Source organism: Barbus barbus (assembly GCF_936440315.1).
Source record: "Barbus barbus genome assembly, chromosome: 42".
Classification (NCBI taxonomy): domain Eukaryota; kingdom Metazoa; phylum Chordata; class Actinopteri; order Cypriniformes; family Cyprinidae; genus Barbus; species Barbus barbus.
In genome coordinates, this window is record NC_136720.1 from 17116873 (window position 1) to 17141006 (window position 24134).

The following is a 24134-nucleotide window of genomic DNA, read 5'->3' on the forward strand; positions in this document are numbered from 1 at the left end:
AGGCTCTTTAACTGACTGCAGACTCATCGCAGCTGGGATTCAAACTCGCTTTCTGCGTCTCCGCTATGCTGACCCATTGGTTTGCGCTATTTGGATACTGAACAGCTCCACGTCCTCTACAAAGACCGCTGGTTTACTTTCTGCCATCTGGACTCGAGCAAATGACACAATCTGTGAATATTTTCTAACAGCAACGGAAATAAATCAACTCATTTCGTCCCCGTAAGTATGTTTAAGCATTACTGCATGCCCTAAAATAGGCAGCTTTGTTTTGTTTTTTAAAAATACAGGGTCGTAAAATGTCTAGTAATTCTAGTATTATGATGAGACCGTCTTTTGCAGCTGCGTAGGCACGAATTAAAGGTACCATAATGGAAAGCAAAGAAAGCGCGTGAAGTTTCTGTGCGCGTGTGGGTCAGTGGCAAATTACAAGATACAATAAAAATTTGATTTTTTTTTTATTTTTTTAATTTGGGCCAAATTCTTAATGTGGTTGTTTTATTCATGTTGCTTTTGTATGTTTTGACCCCAAAATGTCAAGTGGTCTAACCATGAAATAAAAAGTACTTACATACAATCAAAATATCAGATATTTTGAAAACAACAAATGACACTGACACACAATTATCGGGGATCTAAAGTGGTCCGCCCTGTTACATGTTTTTCTTTTCACAAGCAAACAATGTTGGTTACACTACACTGACTTTGGTTTGCCAGACAAAATAAAAACAAAAATTATTCTCATATAGCCTATAAAATAATAGTAAAATAAAATGCCGACAGACATCAAAAGTCTCCGGTTAAACCCTTCAGACGTTTTACTTTAAGATCCGCAGTTCTAAGTTCAGAAATCCAAAGCATTGAAAACATTTGTGTATGCATGACATCTTAATGCATTTAACCGAATAACTTGACTAGGCTAATAAAAAAAAAAAAACTGACTGAATGAACAAAAATGATTCAGGATGTAACTGCATTTTTGTGAAAAAGAACTCCATGTGTGTAACATCGCTTAAACTATAGAAACACCGCACTTTACCTACCAACTATAGCGCGTAAAGACGCACGGTGACTTGCAGCATATGGATGTCTGGTGTGAAGCCCTGCGGTTCTCCAGATGTGTGTGAGTGCACACACTCAGCTGTTCCTTGTCATTCAGGTCACTACCGGCATTAAAAAGTGTCTCTCTTTCCTGTCAATCAGGGTGCCGTTTGGTCTCCTGACATGTAGCTCACAGATCCATGACCCAAAGACTCACCTTTTCCACAATAAAAAGAAAAGAATGCTGTTAGTTGTTAAATACTAGCCGCTGGGTCTATTTCCATATCAGGCGAAAGAGACTCTACCTTCTCGGTTCTCTGTGAAACATTTGTGTTGCCTCGAATTAGCCTGAATGGCGCACAATGACTTACTATATATTTAGCGAGAGTAGTATTTTGATAAAAAATATACTTTAAACCGCATAATGTAGGATAACGAGTACTTTGTAAATTAGGTGTTGGTGTCCTCTAGCGGTTGCTTTGCTAGTGAAGATTTGGCCTGTAGTCTTGTCATTTGCTCAGCAACAGATACGAAAAATACGTCAGAACAACCATTAACTACATTATGCATTATACATTAATACATTATTTATCAATTTCCTAAACCTAGTCCACCTCAAAATTATATTTTATTCCGTATTTACTGGAAATTTTAACCCCAAAAATAGTGTCATCATTCACTCAGCCTCATGTTGGCTAGCGTTAGGCAGAAAGACAGCATTGCATCAACAAAAGTGAGTGACTAAAGTTAATTTTGTAACACGTTAAAATGACTGCTAAAGTTTGTAGCACCAGAATTAGCAGTTTTGAGGTGATCTACATCTACTCCTTTAAGCAATGCCTGGTATTTTAAAAGACACTCCATGTGGGAGTGAATGACAAACCAGTTAACTGGACCCCTGGGGCTTCTCAGGTGACTTGATTGGAAGTGGCAGATTTCCAAATGTGGCACTGAACAGAGATCTGAGATTATGTTAAGACTTGGTTAATAGATGAGCCATTATGAGCACATGTGAAGCTCGGCTTCAGCTGACAGTACTAGAGAGTGATGTAGTGTGTCCTCTTGCTTAAATATCTCAGGTGTGTTTGAAGTTGCTGTTGAGTTGTGCAACTGACTATTATGGAAAATAAATCAGGATTGTAAGGTTAAGTCATAATTTAGACAGTGAGTAGATTTGGGAATTTCTGTGTGGTTAAGGATGGGAAAATCTTGAACAAATTTTCTTGTCTTGACACTTTTAAACTTTTTTTTTTAGTTTGGGTTGGTTAAGCTATCTGTGTTTGGAACTTATGATTGATAAATTTGTCTAGTATGTGAAATAGAGGGATATTTGTGTGAGAACAGCTCCGTGTGTGTGCGTGTAGCTACAAGAAGGACAGAAAGAGCGATTCTAACCCCAGATCTTGGATGACAGGATACGCTCTGAGGAGTGCTTGTATATGTATTTGTGTTGATTTACTAGTGGTGAGCAGAGGAGCTTCACAGTGGCCCATTTATGCTGAGAGGCCCTGACGTGTGCTCACCTATGCAAATCACCCCACACCTCAAACACATTTGGCAGCTTTCTATCTGCCCAGCCTGTGAATGCTGCCAAGCCAGAGACAAGCTGCTCTCTTTACTCGTGCTGAAAGAGTCAAAGTGTCAGATTCTGATACAGGCCAGCTGGTATTTAAACTAGCAACTGCTTCAGACCACTTCTTAGACAACAAATATTTCCTCAGATAGCAACGAGAACAACATCAGCGAAGCCAAATAGTCTAAAGCAATGCAAGTCAATGCTAGTAGCTGTTCATAGAGCCATTGTAGTCTTTAGTGCCAGGGTAATCATGTCAACAGTAAATGAAAAAGCTAGGAACATGATCAGCCATATTTGCACTTTGGCTCAAAATGACTGACATGTTTTCTTTTGCTTCAACTGAAAAATTTGGGCTCTGTACGATTTTTTTTTTATTTAGTAAGGACTTATTAAATCGGTCAAAATTGACAGTAAAGACATTTATAATGTTACAAAAGATATAGACCTATATTTCAAATACATGCTATGCTCTTTTGAACTTTGATAATAAATGTTTTTTGAGAACAAAATTGCCATATTAGAATGATTTCTGAAGGATCATGTAACACTGAAGGCTGCTGAATGGCTGCAGAAAATTCAGCTTTCAGAAGCATCTAAAAAAATCTTCCTGACCCCAAACCTTTGAACAATAGTATAGCAAGCAACACAAAGTCCTATTGAAAGCTAAGGAAAGTTGATTAAATGTGAGCACAGAAAAACTGAGAAAATGGAAATAAGCCACCATGACTTACAGCTTGTAGTTCAACGCACTTGTCTGGGTCGATGTGGGAGATGCTTGAGTTGTTTCTAATTACTCAGTGCCTGAAAAAAGAAACACAAATGTCTGGCCTTGGCTCGCTCGTGAAACCAAATCATATTCATGGACATGTTGTGGAACAGCGGGTCGATATTAAAACACGTCATATTCCACAATCTTGAGTTGAAAGAACACATAAGGGAGGAGACAAAAATTGAGTGATGAGTATGAGGTAAGAAAGAGTCAATCTTTTGCAAAGCCAAGGGATCAGAGCAATTGATTTGATCTTTTTTTTTTCTTTCTTGTTTAGTTTTTTTGTAAATGCAAGTGAGAACAAGTTGATTTGGCACTGCAGTAATTACCCACAACAGGCAGTATCAGAGCAGGAGATTAAAGGCAGGTAATGATTTGGCTCAGTCAGACAGACGGCTGCCGGCAGCTGCCTTATAATCAGAGTGTGAGGATGAGACAAGGTAAACATGTGCGGCAGACGATCAGCAGGCGGCCGCTTCTGACAGCGAGGAGATAAGGGCATCTCATCCGTGATCGTACAGTCATCCTGACATCTGAAAGGTGGCATGCTGCTTGAATTATGGCTGTTTGGATTGAGAAGGAGCACAGATCAGTGTTTCCGCTGATATGATAACTGATTGCCATTGAGATTAAATATACATTTACAGTACAACTTTAACTTTTTTTTATAAGAGCAAGTGTGATATTTCAGTTACAGATTTGTTGGCTTGTGTGCAAATGGATTTCCCGTTTCCTCCTCTGATTACTCTCATGTGAATGTTGTCATATTACCAGGCCTTAAAAAGCCCATGCTTTTTGCAGTCGCAAATTCAATCAGGATGTCCCTATTTAATCTGTGTTTCTCTCTCACTCACATGCTTACCAGTCGATTGATGGTCAAATATTCTGTCAGAGTCATGGCCTAGTGGTTAATGCATGTGCTCAAACACATTAAGCCATGGTGCTAATATGGGCGATGTGAACTCAGACTGAGTCTGCAACATCTCCCATTCATGTCAATCTTATAATTTGCCGTCTATCTCTCATAGTGCCTAAAAATAAGAGTAATATTAAAGTAAAAGTAGTCTGAACATGCATCATATTCTAGGGCTTCTGGCACTATATAATAGATTTCTGTTTGGAAAAGATCATTTTTTTTTTATTTTTATTTTTTTATTCAATGAATATCTAGCCAGCTCTCAAATCTAAACAATTTAAGTATGTGCATATTCAAATTGGATCACAAATAGTCATTAGATAACATTTGGCGCAAAATATTTCAATATGCACAGAGAGATATAAAAATATAGATTTTTGGGTAAAACATGATTTATTTATTTTATTTATTTATTTAGTTGACAGGGACATTGTACATTAATAAAACATTTCTGTAAATGTACCAGAATTAGCCAAAGGCAATTTTTCATCCGTAGTACCTGTAAAAGATGTTACAAGTCACCCTAAAGAACATTTTATTAAAAATAGTACTAGAAAATTTAATAATTACACAATACAAATCATACAGTAGTATGATTTGTAAATCTTTTTACAGTAGTATGATTTGTAGGTAAAACATTATTTTTATAAAGTAACTATAAAAAACGAGAAATGCATTTATAATAGTATAAATATAATGTCACATTGTTGGATATTTTTTGTAACTGCTTGAAAGTTTGTCAGCTACTCATAATTATATTACCATCTAATCACGCTACACCATTAATAATAAAACTAAATTATTTGCAGTATGTTGCTTTCACACTTTAAAATTAAGTGTCTTTTTTTATTTAAAAACAAAATAGTTTTTGTTATGCTCCAGTCTAAAATGTTTTGTTTAAAAAAATTGTATGCAATAATTGGAAGCAATTAGAAAAATCATGTAATTTCACTGATCAAAAGGTGTGAGAACCCTGTGCAAACTTTATAATAGTTGGTTTTGCAGATTAAGTATTTTAACATCAAAAAACATTTCACCTTTAAGATATAGTAATGGCTTCTTCCGCATAGCATGGGATGGAAGACATGCTTATACATTTTCTGTGATTTACTAATGAATGCTCAGAGCTTTCCAGCACACTGCAACCAAACAGAGATTTTATTATGTGCTTGTGTTTGGCTGGTTAAGGTATAGGGGTTTAACAGCTAGCATTAATAGCAAGTTGTAAAGAATCATTCTGTGTGTTAAGATGAATGAACCCCCGGAAACCAGACCGTTTGCTTTTCTAGAAAAAGAAAAACGTAAGGACGAGATTCATTATCTATACACGTTCTGCTGTGAAATGCAACAAGCAAAGGCTTGTTTTGGAGTCTCATCCTTTCTGCTTCTATGGTTTTCATGCCATGAAGCTGCCGAAATTCACACTGTATGTGTGTGTGCATGCATGCAATTTACTTTGGAAACCCAGAATTGTTGGGAGAAACAACCCAGAATTGTTTGAGAGAAAAGGCCCCTGACATCTGTTCAGGGACAAAGGGCTTTACCTTTCAATAACACCTGTTGCTCCTCAGAGAGACTTGATGAGGATGATTATACGTTGCATTCCCATGACCCAATTCTTTCATGCCTAATGAGCTGAAATTGTCTTTTCTCTCAGCATCTGCAGAAGATAAACAGATTTATTTAAACATCTCACAACGTATCATAAAGATCACGATAATATACAGACCAAATTATGATATCAGTGTCTTTGCAGCACCAAAGATGTGCAGTATCACTTTACAATAACCACATTCCCACAAAAAGATTAAGCTACAGAGGAAGAAAAGCTTCAGCCCAGGTTTAAAGAACAAAATAGCATTATTTTGTCAGAGGGGCCCCTGACACAGACAGGCATTATGTGACGATTACTATATCATCCCATGGTGTTGAATTACATCATCAAAAGCAGCACTATCCCAACAGGTATAAATAGCCTCACAGTGAAAGTAAAGTGCAGTCTTGTTTGTCAAAAAGTAGGGTTGGTGATTAGCACCAGGCTTGTCATGTTACATGTTAGTTTATGAATTATGTGAAACAGGCTGGATTGTATAACACCCTATGTGTGTTTAAGCCCAAACAATCAACCTGCCCTAGGGGTCTAGTGTCATTACTGTTGCATACCCCCCCCCGCATTTCCCTGCTGAGAGAGCAGTAATTACCTTCCAAATGGGGATGATGCAAGATAACATTCACAGTTGCACAATATATCATCAGAATGTCTGAAGTCTGTGTTTGGCACTCTCCGAACGGTGTGTAGGTGGCCTCCGCTGCTTCTCCAGATCGCTCTCTAACACTTGACCATTCGGCCAAAAATAGATATGCTAACTTCAGCATTTGAAAATAACTGGACATTCTTGGTTTCATTTTGGATTTTAGGACCACAAATGCTATTTGTCATTTAAAGCCCAAATGAAATGGAAGCAGTGACAGATCTTTTTCTGTATTGTGATATATATCAGAGTAAAAGAAAACAAAAAAAGTTGGTTCAATCCATCGGTTTTTGGTAGGATAAAAGCAGATCTGAATGTGAGCTTTCAGTCATTTGTGAGAAAGGAACAGGGTTTAGCAGTCTTTTGCCAGAAGATTGAGTTATGGTATTTTGAATAAAAATTATGAGGTCAAAGAATATTCAAAAATTAAAAATATACATGCATGAATTGTCCAGAATACAATAAATAATTTGCCTTTAAAAGTAGATAAGATGAATTTCCATATCATGCAGACTTTGAAACATTGTTGGTAGGTAACAAATTACCACGTATAAAAACAATACCCACTGCTTGACTAAATTAAGTCAAACAAGTCAGTTCAATAGGCGGCCATCTTGGAAACTCCCCAGAGCATCCAACTCTCCAGACATCCAAGTAAAGCTCTATAGGTAAAGACTGGAATATCTGTTAATTTTACATTACAATAACATATTACATTAACATCAGTATCAAAAATTGCTCTTCTTTAGCACAAAACCTGCAAATAAAAACAGTATTTTTCAGGCTAGTCAAGCGAACACAAATTTGAAAGTAAACAAACAGGCACCGCCTCTTTGAAAAAGGTGACTGGCTTCTTTATCAGTGGGGCGGGGCTTCCATTCTACTATTAAAAATATGATTGGTTCTTTTAACTGTAAAGCAGTACTAACAGCTGAGCGTAATTATTTATGTAACATTTTGTAACGCAGCAACACAATTATGTTAAAGGTGCTTATGTGAATTAGCTTATGTGAAAGGTGTCTGCTTTACATCCTTTTCTGTGTATTATACATAACACTTAACCAAAAGATTGAGTAACTAAACTAATCATTTAAAGTTCATTAACAAAAGTTGTTTACTTAGAGCTTTCCTATCACCAAACACGCTGCTAGCCGTACTTTGCTGTTTCCATTACAGCCACATGAGTGTAAACTGACATTAGACGGTGAGGTTCGTCAACCACATTGAGTCAATGATCTCTTCATCGGCACCTGGTTAAACCGCATGCCAGGATCTGGAGCCAGGAAAAACTAACTAATGAACTAGCAAAACATATCAGGCTCATTGCTTCAACATGTTGCAGTGTATCCTCACTAATAAAACCAAATCGCATGGACTTGTACCTCTCCTTGTTATTCTTGTCTGTTGCGCTTCCTCTGTGTGTCGACCTGGGAGTAAAATCTCCTTAATAATCACAGTCAGGAGCATTAGGAGCAGATGTTTGGTGTTCGTTTGGTATCAGGCAAATGATTGTAATTAGGAGATGTAGAGGCAAGGGTCTGATGCTCTCAGTGGAGTTTGAGGAGGGTTGCTGTTGGGCTGAGTGGTCTTCAGCTCTGTACATGAGGCCCTCAAGAAATTTTTCAGACCAGCTCTAATTACACATGATTTTGTGGTTGCAGGACTTAAAATTTTGCTCTCATGATGAGGAATGAATGCACACATGTACAACATATATGCTTAAACGTAAAAAATTGCTGGCTGTCAGACAAATGGCCTGGTGGATACTGTATGTGTATCTTGTCTCTTTAGGTCTTGAACATCCAGTATGGATCATTTTTCCAACTAGTGCTGTCAAACGATTAATCGTGATTAATCACATCCAAAATAAAAGTCTTTGTTTACATAATATGTGCGCGTGCACTGTGTATATTTATTATGTATATATAAAAACACACACATACAGTATATATTTAGAAAATATTTACATGTATATATTTATATTAATATAATTAATATTATATATAAATCTATTTAATATATAAACAAAATATTTTTTCTGAAATACATGCATGTGTGCGTATTTATATATACATAATAAATATAAACAGCACACACACATATATTACATAAACAAAAACTTTTATTTTGGTTGCGATTAATCGTTTGACAGCACTAATTTCAACCCAAACTTAATCAAACAAAGGAAATAAATAAATTTAAATCAGTTATTATAATTGTAAAGAAAATTGCTCGTAAAAATACACAAAAATAAATTCTTATTATCATAATGTAAAAAAAGCAGTCTTTATTACTATTAAATTTGTTGTTTATAAAAGTAATAAATAAAAACCAATAAAAAATGTAGTTGTTTATAATAAAACAGTAATAATAATAGCAATTATTATTGTTTATGTTTATAATACTGTATTATTAGTTTTAGTATTATTTATAGCATGCATGTGATGCAGTATTCTTTATGCATATTTAAAATATATATATACACACACATATACATACATATATATATATATAAAAATAAGAAAATGTTATGTTAAAATATTAATCTCTCACACAAAAAGATTTAATTTTATTTAAAATGACAAAAGCATTTCAATTAAGATATACATCATTAAATTAAAAAAGTCTGGCTGTGCTTAACCCCTGCTCCCATTAAGCTCACATCATGTTTTATTAAAAATTCTAGTTTTTTTTAAAGAACATTTTTAAAGAATAATATAAAAAATATATATATTTTTTTTGAAGGTACAAAGTCCATCACAAAAAAAACAGATCACTAAAATCAAGCAACAAGACATTCAAGTTGATCAGTTATATATTCATAGTGAAGTGTCTAAGCACATATCAACATCTATGCTAGTCCACTTTCAGCTAAGTAACATTCAAAAATCAAATAAAACAAACCAATAAAACATTTAATTCATGGGGACGAACATAAAAACTAGCCTCATTATGAAACCTCTTTTTAAAGTTTGTTAACTTATCTAAAGTCTCTTAATACTGGAATACACTACATGATTTTCCACAGATTTACAGTCTGGAGAATCTGATGCTAGTTGCCAAAGATCAGAGCCAGTCTGCAGATTCGAGTCGACTGATTTCATAGAAAATCAATTAACTTTATTATGTGTATTAAAATGTATTATTATTAAAGTGACAACCATCAGTTAATATTTCAAGTCTGTTTATTAAGTATTTACATAGATGTTCAATGTGGAAGAGTTTAAAGAGAGCACACTGAGCTTAATTGGAGCAGCAACGATTTTTTATATATTTCATGTAATATTTATTAAAATTAATTATTTCCCACATCCAAGTTCCAGGTTATAATATGCAAAAGTCTGAACATTAATCTCTTACTTTTAGTGTAGTAGTGAAAGTAGTAGTGAAACTTACCCAAAATAAAGGCTTAAACATCTAAAAAACACACATTTAAGGGGCTCCTCTTTTAGTGAAAGTTTTTAGACAGCTTTCAAAATGGCCACCAGACAGTGTGAACACATGGAGACCCATATCTCAGTGTGCTATGATCTGATTGACTTGAAATTACAGAAGGTATATAGTAATAAACATATCAATTGGCTAAGACATCAAGTAGGATAATACATTATTTTTTGTTTTTATAATCTGATCTCAAAAATGGAAGTGTGATTAATGGGTACGTGAGCTTAATAGGTACGTTTACCCTATATCTTCTGCGGGTAAGCCCACCTGTGTCTGGAGAGGTTAGCATGACCTCTCCTTTTTTAAAGTGGAATGTATCAGTTAACAATATCAAATTAGGCAGGCAGGAGAGGGCATGGAGGCCAGTATTAAAACAGGGCCCATTATGAACTAAATGCATGCACACACGCAGCTGGATCCCTGCAGATGAGAGGCCAGACACGCACCACATATATTATCATTACTATAATCATCTCCACATTATACCATATACTTTTATAATACAGTCACACCTAAATGCAATTACAGTATTTTAAAGTCTTAATTACAGTATTTTACAGTAAACACGGGTTCAGGTCAGGTTTCCAAACTGAATGGAGATATTCATGCATCCACAAGAGAACAAAATACAAATATCTTTTTAACCCACAGGACTTGTTCTTTTCAGTTTAGTGCGATACATATAATTTATGTGGCAATCGTATTGAATAATGTTGTTTTTACTGTACTGAGGCATGAGAACTATCAATAGTGGCTTATGCAACACAATACAGCATAAACCCCCATGGGATTAACATAAGAAGACAATGTTTTGTTTTAATTCAGGGACCTTTTGCTGGCCGTTCGAAACGGTGGCTAATGTCCAAAGGATTTAAATTAGCTTGTGTGACAACCTTAAAAAAAGCTCTTTATCTCACAACGTGTCTCTACAAGTCAAGTCAATATTATTTGTATAGCGCTTTTAACAATGCAAATTGTGTCAAAGCAGCTTTACATTGGCTTGATATAAAGCTGGGTGGCTTTATATCAGCTTTACAGTATTTAGACGGGAAATAGTTTGTCGAAATAGTGTCATTCTCCTCTGGCCAGACAAAATCAGCAGTTTAAATCTAGGCTAAAGCAGAATCAGATTGTGCAAAGGACTCATCTGGTTCCTGTGGTCTTGTCCCGATGCCTGTCTTCACTGGGGATCAGTCTCTGGGGCTCATCTAGGTGTCCTGGCTGTAGAGGTCATCTCTAGGTGCTGATCCACCATCTGATCTGGATACAGTCTGGATCTGGGTGGCTACAGTGACCTCGGAATAAGAAAGAAACAGACAAATATTAGCGTAGATGACATTCTTCTAACAATGTAACAGGTACATCAGGTGTTTTGGGAAGTGTTCCCGGTTCCGGTTGATCTAATTAATGCAGCCTAACAATCCTTTAACAGATTTTAATTATAGAAATGTGATAGTGTATTATGTGTAAGCCAGGTTAAAGAGATGGGTCTTTAATCTAGATTTAAACTGACAGAGTGTGTCTGCTTCCCGAAAAGTGTTAGGTAGATTGTTCCAGAGTTTGGGCGCTAAATAGGAAAACGTTCTCCCGCCCACAGTTGATTTTGATATTCTAGGCATTATCAAATGGCCAGAGCTTTGAGATCGCAGCATATGTAAAGGACTATAATGCGATAAGAGCTCACTCAAATACTGAGGTGCCAAACCATTCAGGGCTTTATAAGTAATTAGCAAGATCTTAAAATTAATTAAGAATTAAGAATTAAGAATTGTATAAACTTGAATTGAAGAATTGTATAACTAAGGGGTTATACAATTCTTCAATTCAAGTTTATACAATTCTTCATTTCCAATAGAAGAGAATGAGTGGAATTGTTCCTCAGGGGATCTATAGTGCACTATCTGATGCGATACTGTGGCTGACAGCTGCATGGTTACAATTTTATCTCTAATAGTTTCGATCTTGGAAGTAAAGTAGTTCATAAAGTCATTACTACTGTGCTGCTGGGTAATGTCTGCACCTGCTGATGTTATATTTTTTGTTAATTTAGCCACTGTATTAAATAAATACTTGGGGTTGTGTTTGTTTTCTTCTAAAAGAGACGTAAAGTAAGCAGATCTAGCCGTTTTTAATGCTTTTCTGTAGGATAGGGTACTTTCCCACCAAGCAATACGAAATGCCTCTAATTTTGTTTTTCTCCAGCTGCGCTCCATTTTCCGGGCTGCTCTCTTTAGGGCTCGAGTATGCTCATTATAGCACGGTGTTGGACTCTTTTCCTTAATCTTCCTTAAGCGTAAAGGAGCAACCGTATTTAAAGTGCTAGAAAAGTGAGTCAATGGTTTCTGTTACATCATCAAGTTGTTCTGAGCTATTAGATATGCTGAAGAATTGAGATAAATCAGGAAGATTATTTATAAAGTAGTCTTTTGTGGTAGAAGTGATGGTTCTACCATATTTGTAACAAGAAGTTGGCTTTACAGCTTTAGCTATATGGAATATACACGAAACTAGATAATGATCTGAGATATCATCGCTCTGCTGCAATATTTCAACGCCACTGACATCAATTCCATATGACAGTATTAAATCTAGAGTATGATCTCGACAAAGAGTAGGTCCTGAAACTCGTTGTTTAACACCAATGGAGTTTAGAATGTCTATAAATGCTGATCCCAATGAATCTTTTTCATTATCAACATGGATATTAAAATCACCAGCAATTAGGACTTTATCTGCAGCCAGCACTACCTCAGATAGAAAATCAGCAAATTCTTTAATAATGTCTGTATGGTACCCTGGTGGCCTGTATACAGTAGCCAGTACAAACATCGCAGGGGATTTATCATTAACACTTTCTTTGGATAACGTTATATGAAGCGCCATTACTTCAAACAAGTTATACTTGAAACCCGACCTCTGAGAAACACTGAAAACATTGCCTTTACCTTTTGGACGCGGTTCATGTTTGTAACAGTAATCTTGGGGGTAGACTCATTTAAAGTAATGTAGTCATCTGGTTTTAGCCAGGTTTCTGTCAAACAAAGCACATCTAGTTTATGGTCAGTGATCATATCATTTACAAAAAGTATTTTTGTAGAAAGGGATCTAATATTCAATAACCCAAGCTTTATCATTTGTTTATCTGTATTATATCTGTTTTTTTATTTGTTGAACATCAATTAAATTGTTTGGATGTTTTCTGTATTTTCTAGTTTGGGGAACAGACACAGTCTCTGTAGTGTGATATCTAGGTGAAAGAGTCTCTATGTGCTGAGAATGAACTGACTTCTGTGACGTGAGGCGGCTAGCAGACGGTCGGTTTAGCCAGTCTGTCTGCTTCCTGACCTGGGCCCCAGTTAGTCAAGTATGAACTCTAAGACTATGTGCCATATTTCTAGAGAGAAGAGCGGCACCACCCCAAGAGGGACGAAGACCACATTACACACATCTACACATTACAGCGTGTCGGTAATGCTGGCTAATCTGACCTTTCCACTTGCAAACTATTCAGGAACATGACTACTTCCTTTTTATTAAGCTTTACAACCCTGTGAAGGTGTCTTGCAAACATTCATTGGCAGGCTATAAAGTTTTGGCACATATAAGTTTACCGTTTTCTTTTATGACCTGATATCTCACACCAGCTTGTGTCTTTTTACTCTTCCGTGAGTCTGAATATTAACACAACAGTGAGAAAAGCACTTGCTAAAGCATTGATAATGGATGTGGTGTTTTGACTGGCAGGAATGGGTGAGACTTCAATCACTTTAATCAGGCTTCAACGTCTGCAAGGCAGTTTCCAGGAGTGAATAGTCAATTCAATTCAAATTCAGACTTCAGTAGGGAGTTCAGTAGTGGTAGTGGACTAACTGAATGTGAATGGACTGAGAATTGGTGTGAATAAGGACTTTGCGATTGAAGGGAAAAGTAAATGCTTGGTGATCTGCACTGTATGGAAAATTGAGAGGACAACCTATTAAGATTTCAATAAACTCTTAAATTTGTGCATTTGAACGATGGATGTTTAGGATTAAGTTTTTTGACAATAGCAGTAGGTTTACCTGGGATTACCTGAGAATGTTCTGGCTATTTCTTGTGTAAATTGTAAGGAAATTATTTGAATTTCCCTCACTGTCAAGTTCTTGTCACTTTTTTAAAGAGACCACCACAAATGCAACAAATTTGTCAAGAAAAATGAAATGAATTTTAATGATCATGCAGAAATTAGATGAAAGTGGATTTACCTGCAATACATAGTTGCCACAGTTAAACTCGTATGAGAAACCATTTGAATACATAAACATACAAAAAAAAACCTTCCAAATTTTCTTTCTAAAAATCTATTTATTCTAATCTTGCATTTAAGATTTTGCAAGCTTAATTGGACCTAAAACATTGTTAAAACAACTAAGAATATAAAATTGATATTTTCAGCTAAAGACAGCTTTATTATTTGTTGCTCACCTCTTTTCTCTTTTACTTTCTGTCAGCGTCTTAGCATACAAACCACGCTAGCGGCTTGTGTAATGAACATCAATGACGTTATGTGACGTTCGTCCTAAATGATTATATTTTAAAAGCAGGCGTTAGTAGGTGTTCATCCCAATGCTAAATTAACCGTTTGGCAGAAGCCTCCGCTTGATCGTAAAGTCATCATTTCACACGGTCGAGTACATTTTTGTTTGTCAATTACATTACAAAAATGCTCAGACAGGGAAAATATGTCAGAGCGAGTCTGTGTCAATTCAGTTATGCCCTGAAAGACTATTCAATGCATCCTCGCTTCCTCCTCCGTAATCCTCAGTGTTACTCAAATCAGAATGACTGATCTAAAGAAACGGTATTTGAGAGACTGTCTGCGGTTGTCAGGTGAGAGAGACTCTGATGTGTTTTTCTGACAGTGTGAATTAAAACACATACGGCGGGAGACATTACAATTCGGTCGTTATCAAATCAATAGCGCAATCACCACCCTGCAGAGGCTGTGATAAAAATTGCTTAGCCTGAATGCAGAGAAAAGAAGTAATGCTGAAATCCAAAAAAACCTAGCTAGGCATCCAACACTTTTGTTTTTATACAAACATGACCGTATTTACTTACAAATGTTGGTTTTGCTGTAACTGGAGCAGCTGCGTGCGACCAATTGTGCCATGATCCATTAGTTTGATGTCTTGACATTAACACGGGAAGGAAAGAGCAAATCTAAATACTTAGAGAGATGAGCAGAGGGAGCAGGGTGTGCGCGGGGGTCAGGGGTCAGTGAAAAAAGCGCCATTAGTTAGGTAGCACTGACATGTGAATGCAGCGGGGCAGCATCCATTCTTAAACACTTGTCAATTGGCGTGGCAATGAGGTGAAATATGCGTTATTACTTATAATGGGTTGCCAGGGGAAGGTCGGCCCATTTTACAATGGGAAGAGGAGGATGTGAACCTTAGGTGTTTCGCACGTAGCTTCCCTTTCCTTTAAGATAGTGCAGAGGTAACTGTGCAGGGTTTAGCGGTAATAGGCTGCAACTTAAGCTTTCTAAGGAAGCAGGAAGGGTTGTGAACCTGCTCCAGGAAATGATGGGAACAAGGTCTGTTAACTGTGGTTTCTTTGTCTGTGTAGATAAACATTCACAATAAGGTGTAATTTCTCTAGAAAAATAAGGCTCTTCTTTCTCATTGCTCTTGGTTTCATATTTATCTTATTAAGAATCACTGTGGAATTTTCTGTCATTCTGATGGTGTTCCTGATAAACATCTTAAGAAGAGAAAGGGGTTTCTAACAAAGGTCATCCTGATGGTTAAGTGGTTCGTCACAGCTTCTGCCACAAACCGAAGAGGAATCCATCTTGGTTCGCTTGGACTCTTGTTGCTATCTTATCTCGCTGTCTAAAACGACCTCTCAGTTGTGGAAGACGCTTGAGTTCTTCACGGTAACTTGAAATTTAACTAGGATGAGTTGGCAATTGTTCAGTCTAGCAGTTTCACACAGGCTTAATGTGGCATTTCGACTGGATCTTGATGAAGTAGCTATGACCAAACAGAGATGCATGTGAGGAGGGTCCAGCTTTTGTGTTTTGTGAGTATAATGATAAAAACAGCACATCTATCATTAAACACTTGAAATACACTCTGCAATTCTTAAAAAGATAAGCTCAAATACAACCCTAAAACTTATTATGCTTTTTGACCATTATTCTTAAAGCTTCTTGAAAGAATATGACTTTTTCCATTGTGAGATTCCAGAATTGGAAAGGAATCAACACAATAAGGTCATTGTATCCGATTGAAGTGTGGAGGTGAGAGACGGCCATTGGGGCCATCGTTACTGTCAACACACTGAGTTCAGTCTGAAGGAATGAAGAGGAGGGGGATATTGAGCTTATGGAAATGCCTTTGAAATTGTGAGAAGAGAATCACAAGTAGGTTTGGGAACCAACTCGTATGACCATTGTTGTCTGATAAGAGAACAAATGACTCTGGTTGTGCTGTATGTTATTGATTCACTAAAAAGGAACCAAATCATCAGTGTAGTCTGATTCCCTACAGAATGACTCTTTGTTCTTTGTAGTGAATCAAACACTAGCAACTAATAAAAAGTACCAAATTAAGAATCATTATGGAATGAGAATGAATCATTCCAGAAATTCTTTGATCATTTACTCACCCTTATGTTGTTTCAAACCTGTATGAACTGCAGAACACAGAAGTGGAATTTGAAAATTTGAAAGAATCCCTCTGTCCTTCGGACCCCAACATTGGTCCTTTGGACTACAACACTGGACCCCACTGCCTTTTATTATTTCAACAAAAAACAGACATTTTTAAAAAATAACTTGTGTTACACAGAAGATTGTCATTTAGGTTTGAAACAACATAAGGCTGGATGCCTCAATTTTAGACATAAATGCACATGCATAAAATATTGCAACAGTGGTTTACTTCAAATTTACTGAAAGGTTACATAATTCATTATTCCAATCCCATATCTGATTCTGTGAGGTTAACATATATTTCCTGAGCACTCTCTGTTCTTGGTTGACATGATAAATGTAGCAGAAAAAACAGGAACTCTTGGCCATTGGTGGAAAACAACAAGCCCTTGATGCAACTTATGCAACATTCAATGGCGAATGAACTCTTCAGGATGTACTTGACTTTGAATGTTTAGGAACAAAACAAATGGCTCTGCGGATTGAAGAGGGTTTGCCGTGGGATGTGGACAGCTCTCTTACAGCAGGAATTTGGATGAGGGTTGTTTTGGGATGGGGGTGGATTTCAGATTGAAGTGTAGGGGGAGGGCTTGAGTGTGAAGGGGGGCTGGCCCGGGGGGGGGGGGGGGGGGGGGGGTCTGACTACAAGAAGACATGCTACTTGGCACACACATCGATGCATTCATTTCAACGTGTTCACAAACACAGGAAACAACTGCATTCTCACTGACTATCCAAGTTACAAACCCTCAGGGTAATTTAGATGGAATGTACCTGATATTGTTCTGGACATGCTTGCTAGACTCTTCCTCTGTAACTTGCACTAATTGGAGGCTTTTCCTGAATGCTATAGGATGCGATACACATAGGTAAGATGCTTCTCGAAATGCAATCAAGTCTAAACTAGGCTCTCACTGTAAATATTAAATTCTAGACTATACAGTCAGACTGATTGAGTGATAAATATTTGATGACAGATAGAAAGCAGCAGTTGAAATAACATGTTATGGTCATATGAAGTTTTGGCATTATGGAGCTGAGATGAGAAGTGCTCACAAAAAAAAAAAAAGAGATGTAAGGGGGCACAACATGTACACTTGGAATATCTCAGTACCATTTACACCTGATGTTGAGATTCGTTTTTTTGGACAATTTTGAGATCTAATCGTTCAAATCAGATTTGGAGAAAGTCTAAAAATTTAACATTCATATTTGGGAGGATTTTTCTCAACTTTTCTTTTAGCTTGTTTTTTTTATATTATCAAATATCTAGTAACCATTCATTTAAAATTTATTCCAGTGTTCTTTAAAATTTGCTGAACTAATTGTGTTGGGGGAATGTAATGTAATATTCAAATATTTGGGGGTCTAGATTACATGTGCAGGTATAATCGAGCTACAGCAGGTATTTATCTCCTCTGTCCAAGTTTACATGATACAATGCATAATTAAAAATTTGAAGGACTAAATACATCATGCATTATCTTTTTTTTTTTTTTATCTGCTGGATGCTGTGGCTAATGGTAGTCCGATTAATGCATGGTTTATATATGCTGGGAACTATACTATCTAGTGGCAAATTTACATCGCAAAAGTGGCTTTTAGGTTTCTTTACACTGCTTAATGCTGCTCAGAGGTGGCATAAATGCATTTACGCAGCAATTACAACTGTATAATTTAATACTAGCGGGTGATGTGGGTGGCATGTATCAATGCGTGGCCACACCGTTGCTTGTAGCATGTCAAACTCACTTAGGTTACTCAACACTTTACATTAGAGAAACTTTCATATCCTAGGCTTGACAACAGTGGCACTATGAAGCCCAGGCTTGTTGAATCTCAGCCTCAGGTGGAATGGTTGTAATCCAAGCCTCAGTTAATCCACAAACCAGTCTGTGTTTATTTCATAAGTGTTTCATATTTGACACAGTAAATCCCGGCCAGCGCTGAATGCACACTTTTCTGTCTGAGGTGCCAGTCAGATCTGTGGCATACATCTGGAGCGTGTTTACATTTCTCTGCTGTTGCAAATTTGAAAAAAACGACCTCTCTTCAAATGTTCCTTTCCTCCAACGTATGTTCCTTTGAAAACAGGGCAGGGTAGATCCGTTCTGTTTTTGCCACAAAGCCACACATTGTGTCGGTGCCAAAGAGTGACAAGGTGTAATGTGAGTGCTTGTGTATGTTGGCCCTGGAAGCCACAGCAGGCATTTCCTACTCTCCAAGACATTTAAAAAAAAAAAAGTTAGCAGAGAAAATACCAAAGCCTTTAGATATATATATTATTCAAACAGATTTTTTAAAATGTAGACATCCCTAAATTAATTCAGGTTTCTTTAGGCATTCATAACGATTTAAAATCCTAGTATGGAACTTTTTTCATTGCTTGGTTCAGAGGACTGGATGTGGATCTGACCATTCATTGTCATTCAGGTGTGGTAATTGCTGAGAAGTTACTGGGCACTCATGTGAGAAATGAATTCGCATTTGACCGGGGTCATAGAAGGTGAGCTGTATTGTGATCGAGGCAATCCAAATGACATTTTCCATTAAGAGAACAGGGAAATTGTTATCTGCCCCAAGATATCCCTACCTATCGATGCCTCTTTGTATTGCAAATCTATTATCTTTGCTTCTTAGGGTAGTTAAAATACTGGGAATAACAGATAACTCGTAACATGCACAAGACCAGAAACCATCTAAACTTATAGTGGGCAATCAAGACCTATGATAAAACATTCAATCTGTAATCTATCACATAATGGACTAAAAGTTCTTAGGACTTTCTCTGTGACTCGGGGGCAAGCTGAGAGGGGGCTTGTGAAGCTCCAACCCCAACCCAAACAAGGGTGTTCACACACTATATCGGGCTCATTTGCAATTCAAAACACGAAGGAGGAGTGTTCTTTTCAACACCTTGGGACCAAAGGAATATTATCTGACAGAAAGTACTCTGAAATGCTTAAGCATCAAGATAAAGAAAGCTTGGAGAAAGAGCCACGAGTGTTTAATCCTGCTTCGTATACACTTTGACATCTTATCTGCAAGCTTAAGGCTTGGCCTAAAAGGCAAGACTCTGCTGACATTTCAAAGCACAACTTCCCTTCGTTTTAAATATCTGGCAATTCTCAAAGCTCTCCATCTCCATTTTAAGATGTTATGAGAACATTTTTCCCCCTAAGGATAATGCATATTTCACAAAATAGATGCAGCTGTAAATTTTGGGTATCAAACTTTAAAATCTAAATTCTCTCTTTTTTTTTATCTGAACAGTAGCCCATCTGATGAGTCTTGAGACTACATCAGGGAACTGGCCCATTACTCGGGCACCGGACATGGACTCGAGAGGAGCCAAAGTGGCAATAGGATTTCAGAGGAGCTCAACCTCTGATGATGACTCTGGATGTGCTCTGGAGGAGTACACATGGGTTCCTCCTGGACTACGACCTGAGCAGGTAAACCTTAAGCCTCATATCTCATTATAAGCATAGATTTCTCTCCAAAGTCAAGACAGCTGTAACTAGAAGTATAAAGCATAACTCATGCTTTTGATACTGTTAATTATCTGCAGACATCCAAAAATTTGAGTCTTTTCCTTTCTGAATCCACAATTTTTAGACATTTCTTGCCAGACAGAAGCAGGCGATTTAAAAAATTTCCTTTTTCGTGGTTTTACTTCCAAGTCTGATTCTCAGCCAATTTAGGTTTTTGATATAAAACCAGCCAGTCAAGCTTTTTAAGTTTGATGGCTGCCTTCACACTTGGGTATGACATTTTTTCTGAATGTCTGAGCTTCTGAACGTGAGGTTTAGGCAATGCATGCATTTCTGGCATCTCATCTACCCTGAAACACAACTGCACATGACCTTGCACGGAGGCCAACAGCTCTTAATGAATGTACACTTTGACGTGGGCAAAGTCTGGCAAGCTTTCTGAGTGGAGACTGGACCCTCTCAACCTTGACATTGAGCACACATGCGACCTATATCTGACTGACAGGGTGTTTATGGGCAGCACAAAGCCAGCTGAAAGTAGCAGAAAACTTTTAAAGGGCAAAACAACTAGTAAAGAACTACAGAGATAGGAAAATTATGGAGGAAAAATATTTATGTTGAAAAGTCAACCATTTTTCTTAGAAAAAAAATACCATTGTGAGGAACGAGAATTAGCAGTAATTGCTTTGAATCCTCCCTGTGGTGTACAAACTGTTGCAGGCATTTTATTTCCCCACTGAGACGAGTCTCAGCAAGTGAAGTCATTAAATGGCAAAATGCTTAAACAAACTACTGCCATACTATGGCAGGAAAATTAATAGCATTGTTTTCAAAAAATATATCAAATTACTTTTTACAATTTTTTAGTTTGCATGCCAATTAATCAAAAATGTTTGCTAGAACTTAGGGCTGTGCAATTAATCGAATTTGATTATCATGCGCATCTCGTCAGTAAAGCTGGTTTCTTGATTAGTAGTTAATCGCCATCACCTGCTTTCAGATGGAGCAGCAATTACTACACAGAGCCATAGTTCACTGACAAGCTAGGCAACATCGCGTTCATAATCGAAGGCGATTCGTCTGTGATTATGAACGAGATATTGCCTAGCTTGTCAGTGAACGACGGCTCTGTGTAGTAATTCCCGCTCCATCTGAAAGCAGGTGATGGCGATTTACTGCCAATCACTGAACAGGCTTTACTGACGAGATGCGCATGACAATCGAATTCGATTAATTGCACAGCCCTACTAGAACTTGTATTGTCTGGTAAATACTTCTCAAATACATTGTTCATTGAAAAAACACATTACACCATTATGTTGAAACTATGTAACGATCCCTGTGGTTTCAAAGGTAACAATTTACAATAAGTTTTAGTTTATGCACAATAAACATTTAAACCACATTAATTTGTTAAATTTGAATTCATAAATTATAATGTTCAATAATATATTTTAAGTCATCTATTGAATTAGACAAGTACAAATTAACTATTGAATTAGATTAAGGTGTCATATAGAACCTTATTGTAATGTGTTACCAGTTTAAAAATATTACCACTGTCAAAGCTGGTGTTCCTCAGTGCATTGGATTAAACTGCTTGAATTGTACTTGTGTGGTTCAAGCACTAGTCCCAACAAAACAGCCATTTAGAAAACCTGCTTTCTTGCCCTGCTGTGTGCAGTAAGCAAACAGAACCGAGAGTGTGTCTAGGGACTAGTTGGCACTTTCCTGAAACAAGGCAATACCCAAACACACATGCAGAACCAACGGGGGTGGAGGTTGGTCTAGAGTGAAAGAGGGACTGGAGTGAAGCTGAATGTGTTTTTCTAACCCCCACCTTCTCCTTGTTTTTCAAAATGTGGAGTGGGAGGCCTGACATCCTCATGAAAGATCTTTTCTCAGTTCTGTGAAATGCACTGCAATCAGCTTTCAACGAGGAAGAAACTGTAACTTGAAGGCAAAAGCATAATTCCTGAGGTTTAGAGAGAATTTAGGGCAATTTGTATGACAGCTCTCCGTATCGAATCCCACTCACATCCCAACCCCACTGCTACAGAAATAACAATCTGCCTTCATCTGGATAGTTACACTTAAACACAAGGAACATTCCAGTAGGCATCTATCTTTGTGTCTTTAATGGCGTACCGCCCCATAAATATTCTTCAGGGTCACCACTGACAGACACCGCTGTTTAAAAACGTTGTCCCAGTCAATGATATACCCACTTCCCCCTTTTTGGGGGAGACAATCGGGAGAAGCCTGTATGACAGGTTGAATGATGTAGCACCAATTGAGGCTGGTGTCTCATTTCAGCTTTCAGCTGTTGAAAGCAAACCCTAATCCTCTCACTCTCTGTTTGCCTTCTTTCCCCATCAGGTTCAGATCTACTTTTCGTGCCTGCCAGAGGAGAAGGTGCCATATGTCAACAGCCCAGGAGAAAAAAACAGGATCAGACAACTACTCTATCAGCTGCCACCACATGACAATGAGGTATGAGGAAAAAAACGAACGATAAAAGTGACAGATGACTGCTGGAATACACAATGGTCTTACTAGAGGACTTTATAATCTCAAAGATAGAAGTGCATACAAATCCCTCTAAAGTTTACATACAAAGATGTTTTAGTACTATCACAGAGGGGTATCTTTCTCCTTTCCTCTAGAAGCAATAAAATGTTCCTCTGTGATTTTTATGGTGCTTGCTGTAAGTCCTAGTACTGTGTACTTTAGCAAATTCCTGGCATAACTGTGGGTTACAGATCTAAAAGGCTCTTCACGTGTGGCATCATTGTTTACCCCCCTGCAGGGCCAAACAGAGCAAACTGTTTGTCTTTTGTCATCTTGTACGAGTTCCACAAGTCTGTTGTAAACTTTGAGGTCAATTTGTGTACTTTTTAACTTAGCCCTAGAAAAGAAACTCACGACTTTTTCGTCAAATGCAAACTTTTCCCACCCCTTAAAAAAAAAAAAAAAAAAAAAAAAAAGAGGATGAAGCCTTTGATAAAACTTATATCAGCTATTCATCTGTTATTCATTTAAACAAATCTTTTTTACCTTCGCTTCAACACAGATCCGATACTGCCAGTCCCTCAGTGATGATGAGAGACGAGAACTCCACATGTTCAGCATTCAGAGGAAGAAAGAGGCACTTGGAAGGGGAACACCAAAACTGCTTCCCAGAGCCCTGCAGCACGTTTGCGAGCATGTATGCATAAACGTTCCTGGTATTTTTTCCACCATCTGTAAAAATTTTATCTTGCAAATATCAAAATTAAAGATAGGGCATGAAAGAGGCCACATTAAAACTCCTAAAGGTGATTTTGTGAATGTCTTTAATGTACACTCATTCAAACAACTGCCACACTTGAAGGAAGATACATAGTCATTCCTGTGACCATTCATTCTGGCCATATCAAATCTACTTACGGTCATGAAAATGCAGTTTCTGCTTCATGGTACATTCACTTGGAAACAGTGTTGACTTGTCATGGCAAATCAGATAACTTGGAATCGGGCAAATGGTCCAATTATGGCCTAAAGACAACCAAAGCACAGAGAAAATTCATGGAAAAGATTAAGTATTACAACACACAATCTTTGGCTGAAGACTATCTCCTTCAGGGGCTGGAGTAAGCACATGAGAGCCAGTTCAGAGGGTTATTTCCTGTTGAGAAGACTTATAAACACAAACCAAAAAAGTCTAGCATCATAATACCGCCGAAAAACAGATGTATCCCTTCACCACAAATTGCCACACAAGACACTGCAGAGCAGTGCTAATCTCGGGGCTCTGGTTTCCGTTGCCGAAATAAATTTGTGGGACACTCAACACCCCTGTTTCCAAGGCCAACGGCCATGTAGTAATAATGGGAAGCAGCTGTGAAATTAATATTTTGGCAAAAGTACTTATAAAAAGACCATGATCATGCATTTGGTCAT

General features: G+C 37.3%; 1 protein-coding gene across 2 annotated transcripts in view; it reads left to right on the forward strand.

Annotated features, from left to right (window-relative positions):
- LOC306861787 (prickle-like protein 1) overlaps positions 1–24134 on the forward strand; it is a 27771-nt gene continuing 3637 nt past the window's right edge. Inside the window, exons 1-4 of one of the 2 annotated variants that reach the window (XM_079404266.1) lie at positions 1–222; positions 19972–20153; positions 22572–22685; positions 23266–23400. In XM_079404266.1, the coding sequence (XP_079260392.1) occupies positions 19983–20153; positions 22572–22685; positions 23266–23400 (420 nt within the window). In that variant the 5' untranslated portion in view covers positions 1–222; positions 19972–19982. Of the gene's footprint in view, positions 223–17370; positions 17568–19971; positions 20154–22571; positions 22686–23265; positions 23401–24134 lie in introns of those variants that run through there. The other variant, XM_079404267.1, reaches the window with a different exon arrangement.